General features: G+C 44.4%; 1 protein-coding gene across 12 annotated transcripts in view; it reads right to left on the bottom strand.

The window, feature by feature from the left end:
* The window catches only part of tnika (TRAF2 and NCK interacting kinase a), a 57,644-nt gene that overhangs the window by 19,911 nt on the left and 25,643 nt on the right, over positions 1 to 12,090 (bottom strand). For 8 of the 12 annotated variants that reach the window (XM_035609368.2, XM_035609370.2, XM_035609369.2 and 5 more), the window contains exons 3-14: positions 9,811 to 9,867; positions 8,659 to 8,784; positions 7,323 to 7,433; positions 6,165 to 6,255; positions 5,388 to 5,518; positions 5,241 to 5,295; positions 4,347 to 4,425; positions 3,872 to 4,047; positions 2,521 to 2,587; positions 2,244 to 2,442; positions 1,542 to 1,658; positions 170 to 256 (exon numbers count right to left, since the gene is read on the bottom strand). In XM_035609368.2, coding sequence (XP_035465261.2) covers positions 170 to 256; positions 1,542 to 1,658; positions 2,244 to 2,442; positions 2,521 to 2,587; positions 3,872 to 4,047; positions 4,347 to 4,425; positions 5,241 to 5,295; positions 5,388 to 5,518; positions 6,165 to 6,255; positions 7,323 to 7,433; positions 8,659 to 8,784; positions 9,811 to 9,867 — 1,296 coding nt within the window. The remainder of the gene's footprint in view (positions 1 to 169; positions 257 to 1,541; positions 1,659 to 2,243; positions 2,443 to 2,520; positions 2,588 to 3,871; positions 4,048 to 4,346; positions 4,426 to 5,240; positions 5,296 to 5,387; positions 5,519 to 6,164; positions 6,256 to 7,322; positions 7,434 to 8,658; positions 8,785 to 9,810; positions 9,868 to 12,090) is intronic. The other 4 variants (XM_035609373.2, XM_035609375.2, XM_035609379.2 and 1 more) reach the window with 1 other exon arrangement.

The raw sequence follows: 12,090 nt of genomic DNA, 5'->3' as shown, positions 1-12,090 counted from the left end.
AAGAATTTCAGCCTCATCCTTTTCCTCAAATCTGCAGCTATTGGACTAAAGGCCGAGAATTCCCTCACAGTCAGATCCTGAACTGCCAATGGGGCGCATGCAGCGGGGATATGGGAGCCACACAGCACAGATGGGGAGCGGTAGTAACACATGGGAGGGCTATGGTTACCAGGAGTAACGCTTGTTCCTGTAGTAGCTGCTGCTGGAGAATCTCTAACTGCCTCTGCTCCTCCTCCAGCTGTCTACGAATATACTCCTGAGCAGCGTGTCGGCACAAGGACACAGAGATAGATTGAAAGAAAAAAAGATCAGGAAATCTGAGTCTCCGAACACAGACAAAGAGAGAGAAGGAGAAATGGGGAGGATAATCTCCCGAGGTGACTGTGAACGAGGAGAGTGGAAGACAGTCGCGAGCCAGATGACGCTTGGTATTCCCGCACATCGTGATGCTTTACACAGGAAATATAACAAAGAGACAGGGGTGGGGGGTGGGAAAGGTTTGAGGATGTATTTCTAAAACCCTTGTAAAGGCGTGGGAGGAGAGTAACAGAGCAATAAATAGGGAGCAGGACAGACAGAAAAGTAAGAAACAGTAAGTTCAATGAGAGGACACAAGAGAGAATTGTCAGAGGAAAGCTGCAAAGATATACAGGGAAATATACAGAACAATCAAACCTGCAAACAACAGCGGAACCAAAAGAAGAAAAAGGATTCCCGAGATAGTAAGTGGCCTAACCTTGAGAAAAATATCAAAACAGCAAGACATTTGGATCTCCAGGGCAGTGAGTAACAGTTTCTGGTCTGTCCATATTATAATGTAAAACCTAGTATCAGTGTCGTCAGGGCCTGAGCTAAAACTGAATGGGAGGATCCAGATCCTAAAATAACTATTAACGAAGTTTAGTAACGCAGCTCATTACGTTTAGCGATGTTTTATCTTATCTTTATGAGAGTTGTCTGTCAACAATGGCTTTGAATATTTCTGAAGGTTATAAAATATCGGACCCATCAGCCTCATGGTCTGACTGTCGGGACATTTGTTTTTTGTCTGATTAGATAAGAGTAAGTAATATAACAAAATGCATTTCTTGACCTCAGGAAACAGGAAATATGGCAAACATTAGCTGTCAATGAAGAACAATAACAACGATTTCAAAAATGGCTTAAAAATGGCCATAATCAGATTTTTTAAAGTTGTAATCATTTGCGTGCAAGTGCCCAGGGCTGGAAAGCATAAAGTGACATAACAACTAAGGGGAACGGGACCCTTGGCATATTGTTGCGCCACTGTATCAGCAGATTGAGGATGTTCAACTTTTGTGCGTCGCAAAACTGAAAGAAAGACATTAGTACAAATTTGCCCCTGAGGTAACTTAAGGACACAAGTACTCAAGTGACTCAGGGGAACCAGAAGAGGAGACAGAAAACAACAGAGTTCCAGGGCCAATGAGGGATGTTGGGACTTGAGTCATCCTGCTGCACATTTCCGTAGCAGCAATCTACATCTGAGTTTTTTGGGACCACGGTAGAGATGCACCGACCTGTTCTCTCTCTGCATGCCTCCTCTCCTCCTCTCGGCGGAGCTGCTCCATTTCCTCGTAGCGCCTCCTCTGTTCCCTCTCATGCTGCTTCCTCAGCTCACGTTCTCGCTGCTGCTGCTGTTGTCGGGAGAACAGACGCACGAGGAGATTCAGGAATGGCTGCGCGCGCCGAAACTGTCACGAAATTAAGAAATCGCCTCTCGATTTTCTTAGTCCAAATACACAAACGCTATGCACGTGCTCGCGCGCACACTTAAAGCCACGCAACACTTGGCTCCGAGCGGAGAGGTCATGTTAGTTGAGCCGAGTCATGGTGCTTAGCCGTGCGTTGGGAGGCGAACCCCGGTGGGGACCCAGAGCGAGCACACAGATTATGGGCTAAGGATTTCCTTCTGTAAGCCTGCTCTCTGGAACTAAGAGAGGGACGCTGGGGGAGAGGCTCTGTGTGTGTGTGTGTATGTGTGTGTGTGTGTGTGTGCGTGGTGTTTTTTTTAAAGTGTGAACAGCCAAAACTAAGAAAAATTATTATTATTATTAAATTGCCTCACAGACGACGACAGCATGAAGAGCGAGGCGTCCATTGCGTTTTGGTGTGTGAATGTGCTTCACACACTTCTATGCAAGCTGCTGTAGACACGAGCTTTCACCTCAGGTCAAAGGTCACGGTCGCCGCCTGCCCCCTCTAACCCTCCTCCGGTTTACCTCCTCCAGCCGCCGCCGCTGCTCCTTCTGCTCCTCGATGCGTTTCTGCCGCTCGGCCAACAGCAGGCGCTTGTGCTCGTCGTTCTGCTGCTGCTCCAGCTGCTGCCGCCGCTGCGCCTCCGAGCGCTCCTTGTTGGCCACCTGGAGGCGCAGGAAGTCCCGCCTCAGGGTCGACTCCCCGGGGGTGTTGATGATGGAGCTGAGCGGGGACGGGTTCAGAGTTAGCGGAGAGAATGTCGAATGCGTTCGCAATCTGCGCACCTGGGAAGATACTGACCTCGGTTCACCCATGTCTCTTTCTTCATCCTCCTCTTCACTGCCACTGTATTCATACTCCGTCTCATCTGGTGGGGAGAGAGCGAAGGAAGGAATTGAAATAATAAAGCAAGAGTAATGTGATAGCCAACAGAGAGAACAGCCATTCCACTTCACTATTTGCAGGGTTTCACTTGGACGACTTTCGTTCATTACTAAACTGCTCGCGATTTTGGCATTCCCAGATCCTCGCTCCTTCAGGGCCCTTTATTTCAGCCGCTTTGAATAAGAGTATAAATTGTCATTTTACTGTGTGTAGCGATGTGGAGAGCGCTAGCTCGGAGCTCTGTCAGGCCGAGAGCAGAATTGTCCTCCGAATGTGACAGAGCGACGGCGGGGGAAAGGCACCAGTCGCCGCGATGACGAGCCATTTTCTATACATCATCGATGCGTCCACCCTGAAGTATGTTGCGCCTTGAAGCGGCTAATGTGGTTCTCACTGCAGAGTTCTGTGTGCGCGTGTCAATCTGTCACTCTGACACTTAAGAGTGTGCCACTTTTATTTCTCTCGCTGAAAACCATTCATGTGACGGCACACACGAGTGAGAGTTTGCATGTGTGTGTGTAAATCCGAAAGTCTGTTATATGTGTGTGTGTGTGTGTGTGTGTGTGTGTGTTTGTGTGTGTGTGAACGTGTGTGAACGTGTGAAAGAGCTCGCTGCCCGTTAAAGTTCTAATCCTTCAGATTTTCATTAAATGTAAATGATTTATAGTCTGCGGTTTTTCAGCAAAAGCTTTGAATGCACTTCTATCCTGCAGTCACCTGTCTAAGTATGCGTTTGCGCTAGAGGCGGACTCTGCTGTTCCGTGATGGATTTACAGACACAGTACAGGCATGTTATTAAGCGTTAGAGTTTTTAATTCCACATCAGTCACATCAGCCTCACTGTTTACTGTTCGCTCAACTACAGTCGTATCATAACTCAGTGAAGTGAATGCTAATGCAAACGAAAGAGTTCTTTTGGGGGGGGGGGTCTACTTCTGCTGTTTAACACTAAAAGCGTTCAACGGGCTGATGATGTGGCTTTCATGGCAGAACGCTCACGCGCTCACGCAATGTATTCGTCGAACAGTTGAGTGCTGACTGCGATGCTTTGTCCTCCATATTTGATATCTTTTATATAAGTATTGCAGAGTGTAGTGAGCAGCTTCCAACTCCTCGCTGTGTGAGCCACGTGAAAAATCACGGTGGCACATTGCGTAATGCAAAAACAATTCAACAATTGAGTGATTTTATTATACGCCAGCGGTACAACAACCGTGGGTGTTGCCAAATAACAGTAAGTGCGCGCTTAACATGCGCGCTCCCTCACCCCTCTCGCCCCTCTTCTTCTTGGTGCGGTCGATGTGGTCCTTCAGCTGGATGCGGATCTGCTTCTCGTTGGGCAGGTCCCGGATGAACGGGTGCTTGAGGAGCTGCTCCGTGCTGGGTCTCTGGTTGTGGCTCTTCACCAGGCAGCTCTCTATGAACGACTGGAACTTCTTGGACCTGGAAACCACGCGAACGCGCAGCAGGACACAGCAAAGTGAAAAAACCTATACTGTAACTGTGCATACGTGATATGAACGATAGTGATTAATGCAAATCCAACGGCCGCTTTTGCAAATGATAAACCTTTTTTTTTGACCTCATGTGATGATACTTTTTGTGTAAGCTTAACTCTTCATTTTTAGGCACACGGTCAGTAGCATGATATCTAATGTCTTGTACTAATTTCTGTGATTTTGATAATGTTGCCTATCAATCGTCCAAAATTGCAACACAGATTTCAAGATATATACACTCACCACTTCTTTGACTTGAGTCTGGGTGCAGGGTTGCGCGGGATGAGGAAGAGGGCTCTCATCGGGTGCATGTCACACAGTGCTAGAGAGTCAGATAGGTACAAACACAGTAACAAAACACAGGCGCGTTAGGGTGAATGTTTGCAGCTAACTGCACCAAATATTATCATGGCATAGGCGAAGCCAGTTGGAGTTAGCCCTCACTTGATCAATATATGCCGTCGATACTGATAACAACTGTGTGTGTTATACCTGCTCTCTAACACACACACACACTTGAAGACACTTTTCTTGTTGTCGAACACCTGAGATGGCTATCAATCTCACAAATGGTACATGTGCTGCTGTAACATTTGGTTATTTGAGGTATTAAATGTTGAAACTTCAGCCTGTGTTCAGCTATTACATGTCTTTACTTTCTAAAGAGTCTCATACCATCCAGTTAGAGGTGCAAAATGCAGCAGTGTAATATCCTTGACTGTACATCCAAATAAAAATAACGTCCTTTATGATTGCTGTGATCTATAACCCCACAGCAGCTTGGCCATCGTTTAACCAGGAAATAGTTTTTAACTTTACTCGAAGGGAAGAAACAAGTCCTGCTGCCTCTTATCATCATAAAAACAGTGTGCAAGCACACTATAGGAATACGATTATGAATAGACAAAAGAGGAAGCGCTGGGGTTATCGTCTAGAGATTTGCAATTTGACAACCAATTTTAGACCCACTGCTTGGCCTTCATTAAAATTATGGTTTAAGATTAGTTGCACCGTCCAGAATTGAAAAATGATCTGACTCCTGATCAAAGCTATCTACTGTGGCCGCATTAAGAAAATTACGGAAGTGATAAAGACATGATGTGCAGCTGGGGTGTGAGTTATTGAGCGGGTACGTACGTGGTGCTCCTTCGGCCATCTCTATTGCCGTGATTCCCAGCGACCATAAATCACTCTGCAATGAAATAGACCCAAAGAGTAAATTCATCAAAAAAAATGTAAAAAACACAGAGACATCTATCAGAGGAAAGGTGGTAGTTACTGCACCTTGAAGTCATACGTGGCGTCAGGGTTCTCGTCACAAGCGATGACCTCTGGTGCCATCCAGTACGGTGTCCCAATAAATGTGTTCCTCCGACCTACTGTCCTGTCCAACTGGGCCGAAACACCAAAGTCCACTAGAGGGACGGACACACACACACACACACACACACACACACACACACACACACACACACACACACACACACACACACACACACACACACACACACACACACACACACACACACACACACACACACACACACACACACACACACACACACACACACACACACACACACACACACACACACACACACACACAGAGCTCTGGGTTATATTGTGCACTATATTGGACGCACGTTTTCCGTCTTCACCTTTTGTGGTGACTCACAATTATACCTGTGGGCTTGGATGAATTCCATAATGGGAGTATTAGCTGGAACAAATTACCCAACTTGCTATTGCTTGCCCGATTTTACAAAATCACACACTCACGCACACAATTTATAATCCCCTCCCTACTGGGCCTTAGGGGTAGAAAAGAGAGAGAGAGAGAGAGAGAGAGAGAGAGAGAGAGTTCCTTCTTCAGCAGTCTGCACCATGAACAGTGGCGGAGCTACAGAGAGATGAGTAGGCTGGTGTTCAGCATAAAAGGAAAAACACACAAACACACACATGCGCACACAAACACACACCTCCAAGCCATCTGAAACTTTACACTGCCGCTCTCCCAATCCTAAAGTCGCCCTATCAAGCGGAGTTGCATGACAGACTGACCTAGTTTGACCTCTGCGTTCTCAGTCAGCAAGACGTTCTGTCCCTTGATGTCTCTGTGGATGACCTTGTGCTGATGGAGATGAGTCAGACCCTGCAGATAGTGACACAGACACGCCATGAAACCGTTATTATAATCATAATTATTATTATTGATATTATTACAGGGGAAATATTTTGTGCAGTAGCGGCAGAAGTAGAACCGTCCCACGTCTCATTAGTAGTTTTAGGTGTCTTACAGGAAGATGTGGTACCAGCAGCGTTTGTACATCACCTTTAAGTTCATTATTTTTAGTAAAGCCAACCTGTTACGATTTTATCATTTTGTTTACTGTAACTGTTCTGTCGTGCATGAAATATTCCTTGAATTTTTATTTACAGTGCGAGAAAGATTTCCGCAAAATGCGACAATGTTTCAAGCGTCTACGCTTTGACGCTTCAGCTTCCGAGTTACCTCAAATCACAAGAGAAAGACAGAAGTGCGAGACAGCGGGGAGACGGGGAGAGTTAGAAAATGTTACAAGGGAGGGAAGAGATAAAAGAGGAAATGTAGACGTGAAACTGAGACACGAAAGGGACAAAGAGACACGTAATCTAATGGGACAGAGGTAGACAGAGAGACGAAGAGGGGAGAGTAAATCAGAGGAGGAGAGAAAGCAGAGAGCTCAAAATAACACGAGAGACGAGGGATGATAAAAAAAAGAGAGAAAAGAGTATGAAAGGAATTCAGTGTTGCCGCAGCTTGGAGACACACTGCTGCCGAATTTGCGGTGATATTGCTGCTCTCTGTTAGAGACTGTAGCCCCCGGAACACAATAACAGATATTACAGATAAGACGTGGGTACAGCCAATTCTTGTCTTTGGGATCATTCCAAAACACAGACATCATGGAGGGAACATCAACAGGCGGTGATCGCTATCAAAGACCAGGTCGGTGTCAGTCAACTGTGTTTATCAGTTTTGATTATCCGAGCGTCTCTCCAAAGGACATTCTCCGACTCCGATTGTTAAAGTCTGAATCAGAGAGCAGGTTCGGGGAGGCCCTCGACGTTACCGAGTTGAAATTCTTTCAGAAAAAGAATTATTAATCAACAAGAATTATCTCGATCTTGTTGACGTGCTCTCACAGTCTCACACAAGGTTTTAACGAGGCTACGTACCCTGAGAATCTCTCTGCAGATGTAGGCGGTCCACTCCTCTTTCAGAGAATTTCCCTTGGTGTTCTTGATCAGGTCTGTCACGGAGCCGGCTCCACAGAACTCCATGACCAGCTTGACACACAGACGAGAGTCATATAAGGATGATTAATGGCAAAAGAGAAATACCGGTATGGGCGTGTATATGAGAAAATAATGTGTAGCGAATTAGCAATTCTCATTTTCATTGGGATTAAATTTGTTATGCTGTACTTTTAGTGTTAAAATTTCAATAAATGTAACGGCTACCATCACTTTTAAAGTAACATCACCAACATTTCAACTTATTCCATTTGTATTGACATGGACTGATGCATGTGGACATAACACACATTATAAGGACAGTAGTACACAGTACCCATGATCACATTACTGTAACAGCAGCAATAATACAGACAGCCATGTTACAACACAGACAATCTTTCTCTATCATTCGTCCCAAACACATACTCCACAGACACTGCTGGCAGAAAAAAGTGACTCGACGGGGTCACGAGATCACATGAATGAATCGAGTCCATCTCTTGACCCAAGCACAATGTGGCCTTTCTCTCCTCTCCTCTCTCTCTCACAGCGCAAGATCCATGGAGATTTGCAGCCAAAATTTCAGCCGGTCACTTCAGGCTTTGCTTCAAGCTCCCTTCGTCATCACTCAGGATTACGGTGAGAGAGAGAGGAAGTCAGTGAGTAATAGCCGAACCCCACTCATCCGGGCCGCGCGCACGCCAGAGTATTCCGACACACAGAGACAAAAGAATCACACTCATATGTGCCTAACCATAATGGGACAAGATGTAAAAAAAAAAAACATGAAGGCCTAGATAAACTAACACACTCGGCTGTTGAGTCAGTGGGAAGCATGCTGGATGCAGGTCTGGCCACTGTGTGTGTATATGCATATGGTAGGTGTGTTTGTGTGTGTTTGTGTGTGTCCTCTGCTTTGTTGTGTGATGAATGCTACAGAATCAGAGAAGCGAGAGCTCCCTTAGATCTGGTTAACACATGATTTATAGCAGCAGCCAGCCAGCCAGCCACACACTCATTCATATCCCTTATATGTTTATATATATATATATATATATATATATATGTACACATATTCCAGTGCACACAAACCTACAGTCACCACATGCGCGAACAAACCCCCCACTCGCTTCTTTCACATATAACGGTGGAAAATGGAAAACTCACATCTTTCCGTTTTGCTCTGGAGCCTTATTCTCTCTTCATGTCACACTTCAGTTTCATCCGCACTCGGAAAAACAAACTTGCACACAAACGCAAGAGAGCAATGCCATACCCAGAGCTGGTCATCGATGCCAGGAGGGTTCTTCTTGATGAAAGCTCCATAGTAGGTGGCAATGTTCCGATGGTGACTGTACTTCTTCAGCATGTTGATTTCCGCTTTAATCTCCTCTTCCTCATCCTGACACGCACACGCACACACACACACACACACACACACACACGAGATGAGACAAATCAACAGGTAGGAAAGCACGACCTCTATTTGTGACCCCCTCCTTCCCCCCTCTCAAACATCCTAATAGGATTGTGGCGGAGCAAACAGAATTTAATTTAAAGTTGTTGATCAATTTGCATTTTAAATCATTTTTAAAGTTCGTTTGCAAAGCGCACGGCGCCCGTCTCTGAATTATTCACAATAAGTAGCATTACTTTTCAATGACTTTCATTTTTCAAGGGTTCCCGCCACAGAGCCAAAAACAGCCGCTTAAAACAAATTATTAGGGTGACATTTGATTACCTAAGAAAATGTAATTACTTATTATTATTATCTGCAAATTATGCCTTAATTACTTGTGAAGAAAACAAAAACACACTTTGTACAGTAGCAGCTCATTTAGTTTGGGCCTCGTTTCATTTTCCATCATTGATTAACACAGCCATTCATATTTGTATTTGTATCTAAGCAGATTTATTCACACAGTAGTAATTTATACACAGTTTGATTTAGTTGTCCATTCGTTGCTTCGTTGCTTCTGTTCCTCTACGCATTCATTCATCTGCGTGCACCTTCCTGCGTACATGATGCCCATGTTCTTATTCATTCATTAATGGACCCTCTTGTTCATTCATTCATTCGTTCCTTTGTTGCTTCATTCCTGCGGACCTTCACTGTGATGCTGGCAGCTGAGTGTTGACAGAGAGGCGTAGGATGAAGGGATTTCTAAATATAGCCCAGATTCACTCCCGCTTAACAGACACGCCTGAGACCACACTGCTGTCCTAATAACTCGGACTAATATTACCATGGTAATAGGCCTGTCCTCATTTCCTCTCTGCCACATCTCACACACACACACATCAGCACTGACTCATCCCTAATAATCCGATGACACGGTCAACGGTGGCAAAATCATTTGAGATTATTTACTTTGCGTGGGCATGTGCGCGTGTTGAGTGCCATGAGTGCACGATTTGTGTTTCTTACCCCGGTGACATCCATGACCTTGATGGCCGCCAGCTGCCCAGTCTTGACATGGCGACCCTGGTGGAAGAAGGAAAGCAGGAGAAAAAGACAGGGAGACAAAAAAAAGAAAGAAAGAGGAAAAACGTTAGTTTACTCAAGAGAAAGCAGCACATTCGCACAACTGCAAATCTTTCTCTTCCAGTCAAACATTGCACTTCATTCAAAAATATACAATGGAAAGCATCAGAGGGGTATATACACCAATCCAGCAATTCCTACTCTTTGATAATGCAATTTCATAGGGACATCATCTATACCACATGGAGACAGAAGATTGCTTAATCTAAACTGTAGATCATGTCTCTAATCTTATTGGCTGCAAAAGTTAATGCATCACCGAGGACGTCATTTTCTTAACATATGATCATATATTTTTTTATCCAAGGTATAAGTCATGTCTCAAGTCGATTATATAATATATAGTCTAATCACTGCCAAATATAATATGTTCCCATGGGAATAAATATACTTTGAAAACATTTTTGCTTTCATCAAAATGTACTATCCGTAATCTGTAAAAAGTTATTCATGTCTTTATTAGATGTTTGACAGAAAATGAGAGACAAGGAACTATTGTCACCAGCTCCGGTCTGTCCTGGGACATTGCAATTCATGGACAGTGTCCAAGCTAAGAGCTCTTTTATACTATATGTTAATAATATTCACGTTTGGTTAAAAATATATATATATAAATAGGGATTGCAAGTATTAGTTAGTTGAGCTACTGAGAGTATGAGAACTTACATGACCGTACTTGCATTAGTCTTGGTCAAAAGAACGCCCTCATATGTCACTGTGATTTGACTAATGACTCTGAAAATGTTGGCACCTACTTCAGTAAAGACGCATTTGACTGTGTTTGAGAGATACACAAGAGAAATGAACAAGCCAACACACATGTACCACTCCACAAACACGCCTTTGTGTTGCGATATTGAGGCCAGGCAGATGCCCGGGGGCGACTAGGAGGCGAAGAACCAGGAGACTGGAGGCTCAGGGGGCGAGAAACGAGCGGCCCAAGTGGTTCGTTGGCAACGGAGCATCTGTGGCCGCGATTGGCTAATGAAGCCAACAGGACTAAGAGGTGCTTAAACCACCGACGGCTATTACTTCCACCGGTCTGGACGTTACAGTCTGAACAAGGTGGATCCTGGTGGATCTGTTATAAACCAGATGGCATTAAGGGTCTGGCTCTAAAGCGCCTCCAGAGGGGCTTTAATCAAAAGGGCCATTCTGATAATGAGCGTCACAGCCAAAACAGAGGCGAGGGAACGAGAACAGAGCCATGTTATGTCCTAATCTTTGCGGTTTTCGTTGCTTTGTGATTCATTTGGGGGGGGGGCGGAATAGACTGTGCAAACTGGTCATCACTCACTCCCACCGCTTTCACATTCAATTTTTTTCCACATCATTTTAACAGATCAATTGCACCCGAAGGCTCGCCAAAACTCACTTTACTTGATGAACAGCTTGTGAGTAGCTGGAGGTTATTCAATATATAAAGTTATTAACTGTGAACTAATGTGGGAAACTCGAATACTTTGTTTCTTTTATACTCCACTGTCCACTGAGGTCAAGAAGGGATGTTTTTCACCATCAGGTCCCCTGGTGGGTGGACTGGGGGTCAAATTCCAACAATAATATCACAAGTTACTTACTAATAATGTTGTGAACAAGCAGGTCCACTTGTTTACTTCAAAACTCATCACAAATAGTTCAGAGTCAGATGAAGATATCATGTTCTCAATAGGAACAACAACAAAAATGCATTGTTGTGAAATGTGTTGACATCAGCTTGAGGTTCCTGAATGAGGGGAATTTAAAGCCACGAGTTACATTGCTCATTTAACTTCTCATCTGGAAAAACTTTCCCTTTTTTTTTTTTATTTTAAACAAAAAAAAAGAAATTTGGGGTTTTTAATATGATAATTCACTTTGTCACAATCCAGCACCGAACAATGCAAACTAAGCACGGTTGAACGCTGTGATCAGCTACTCTCTCTCGCACACACACGCACACACACACACACACACACATATTCAGTGAGAGTATAAGAGCTGGAAAGATTGAACAGGGATTTCTCATTAGGATCAGACTGCCCCAATTCCACAAGCACAAGGACCGGCTTTGTTGGAGACCAACAAAAGGATTACAGCCACTTACAAACCAGAAACTCAGACACACATACGTACAGACACAGACACACACACACACACACAAAATACAAAAAGATAACCCCC

Source organism: Scophthalmus maximus, chromosome 15 (genome assembly GCF_022379125.1).
Source record: "Scophthalmus maximus strain ysfricsl-2021 chromosome 15, ASM2237912v1, whole genome shotgun sequence".
Classification (NCBI taxonomy): Eukaryota; Metazoa; Chordata; class Actinopteri; order Pleuronectiformes; family Scophthalmidae; genus Scophthalmus; species Scophthalmus maximus.
This window is presented reverse-complemented; position numbering and strand designations above follow the sequence as displayed.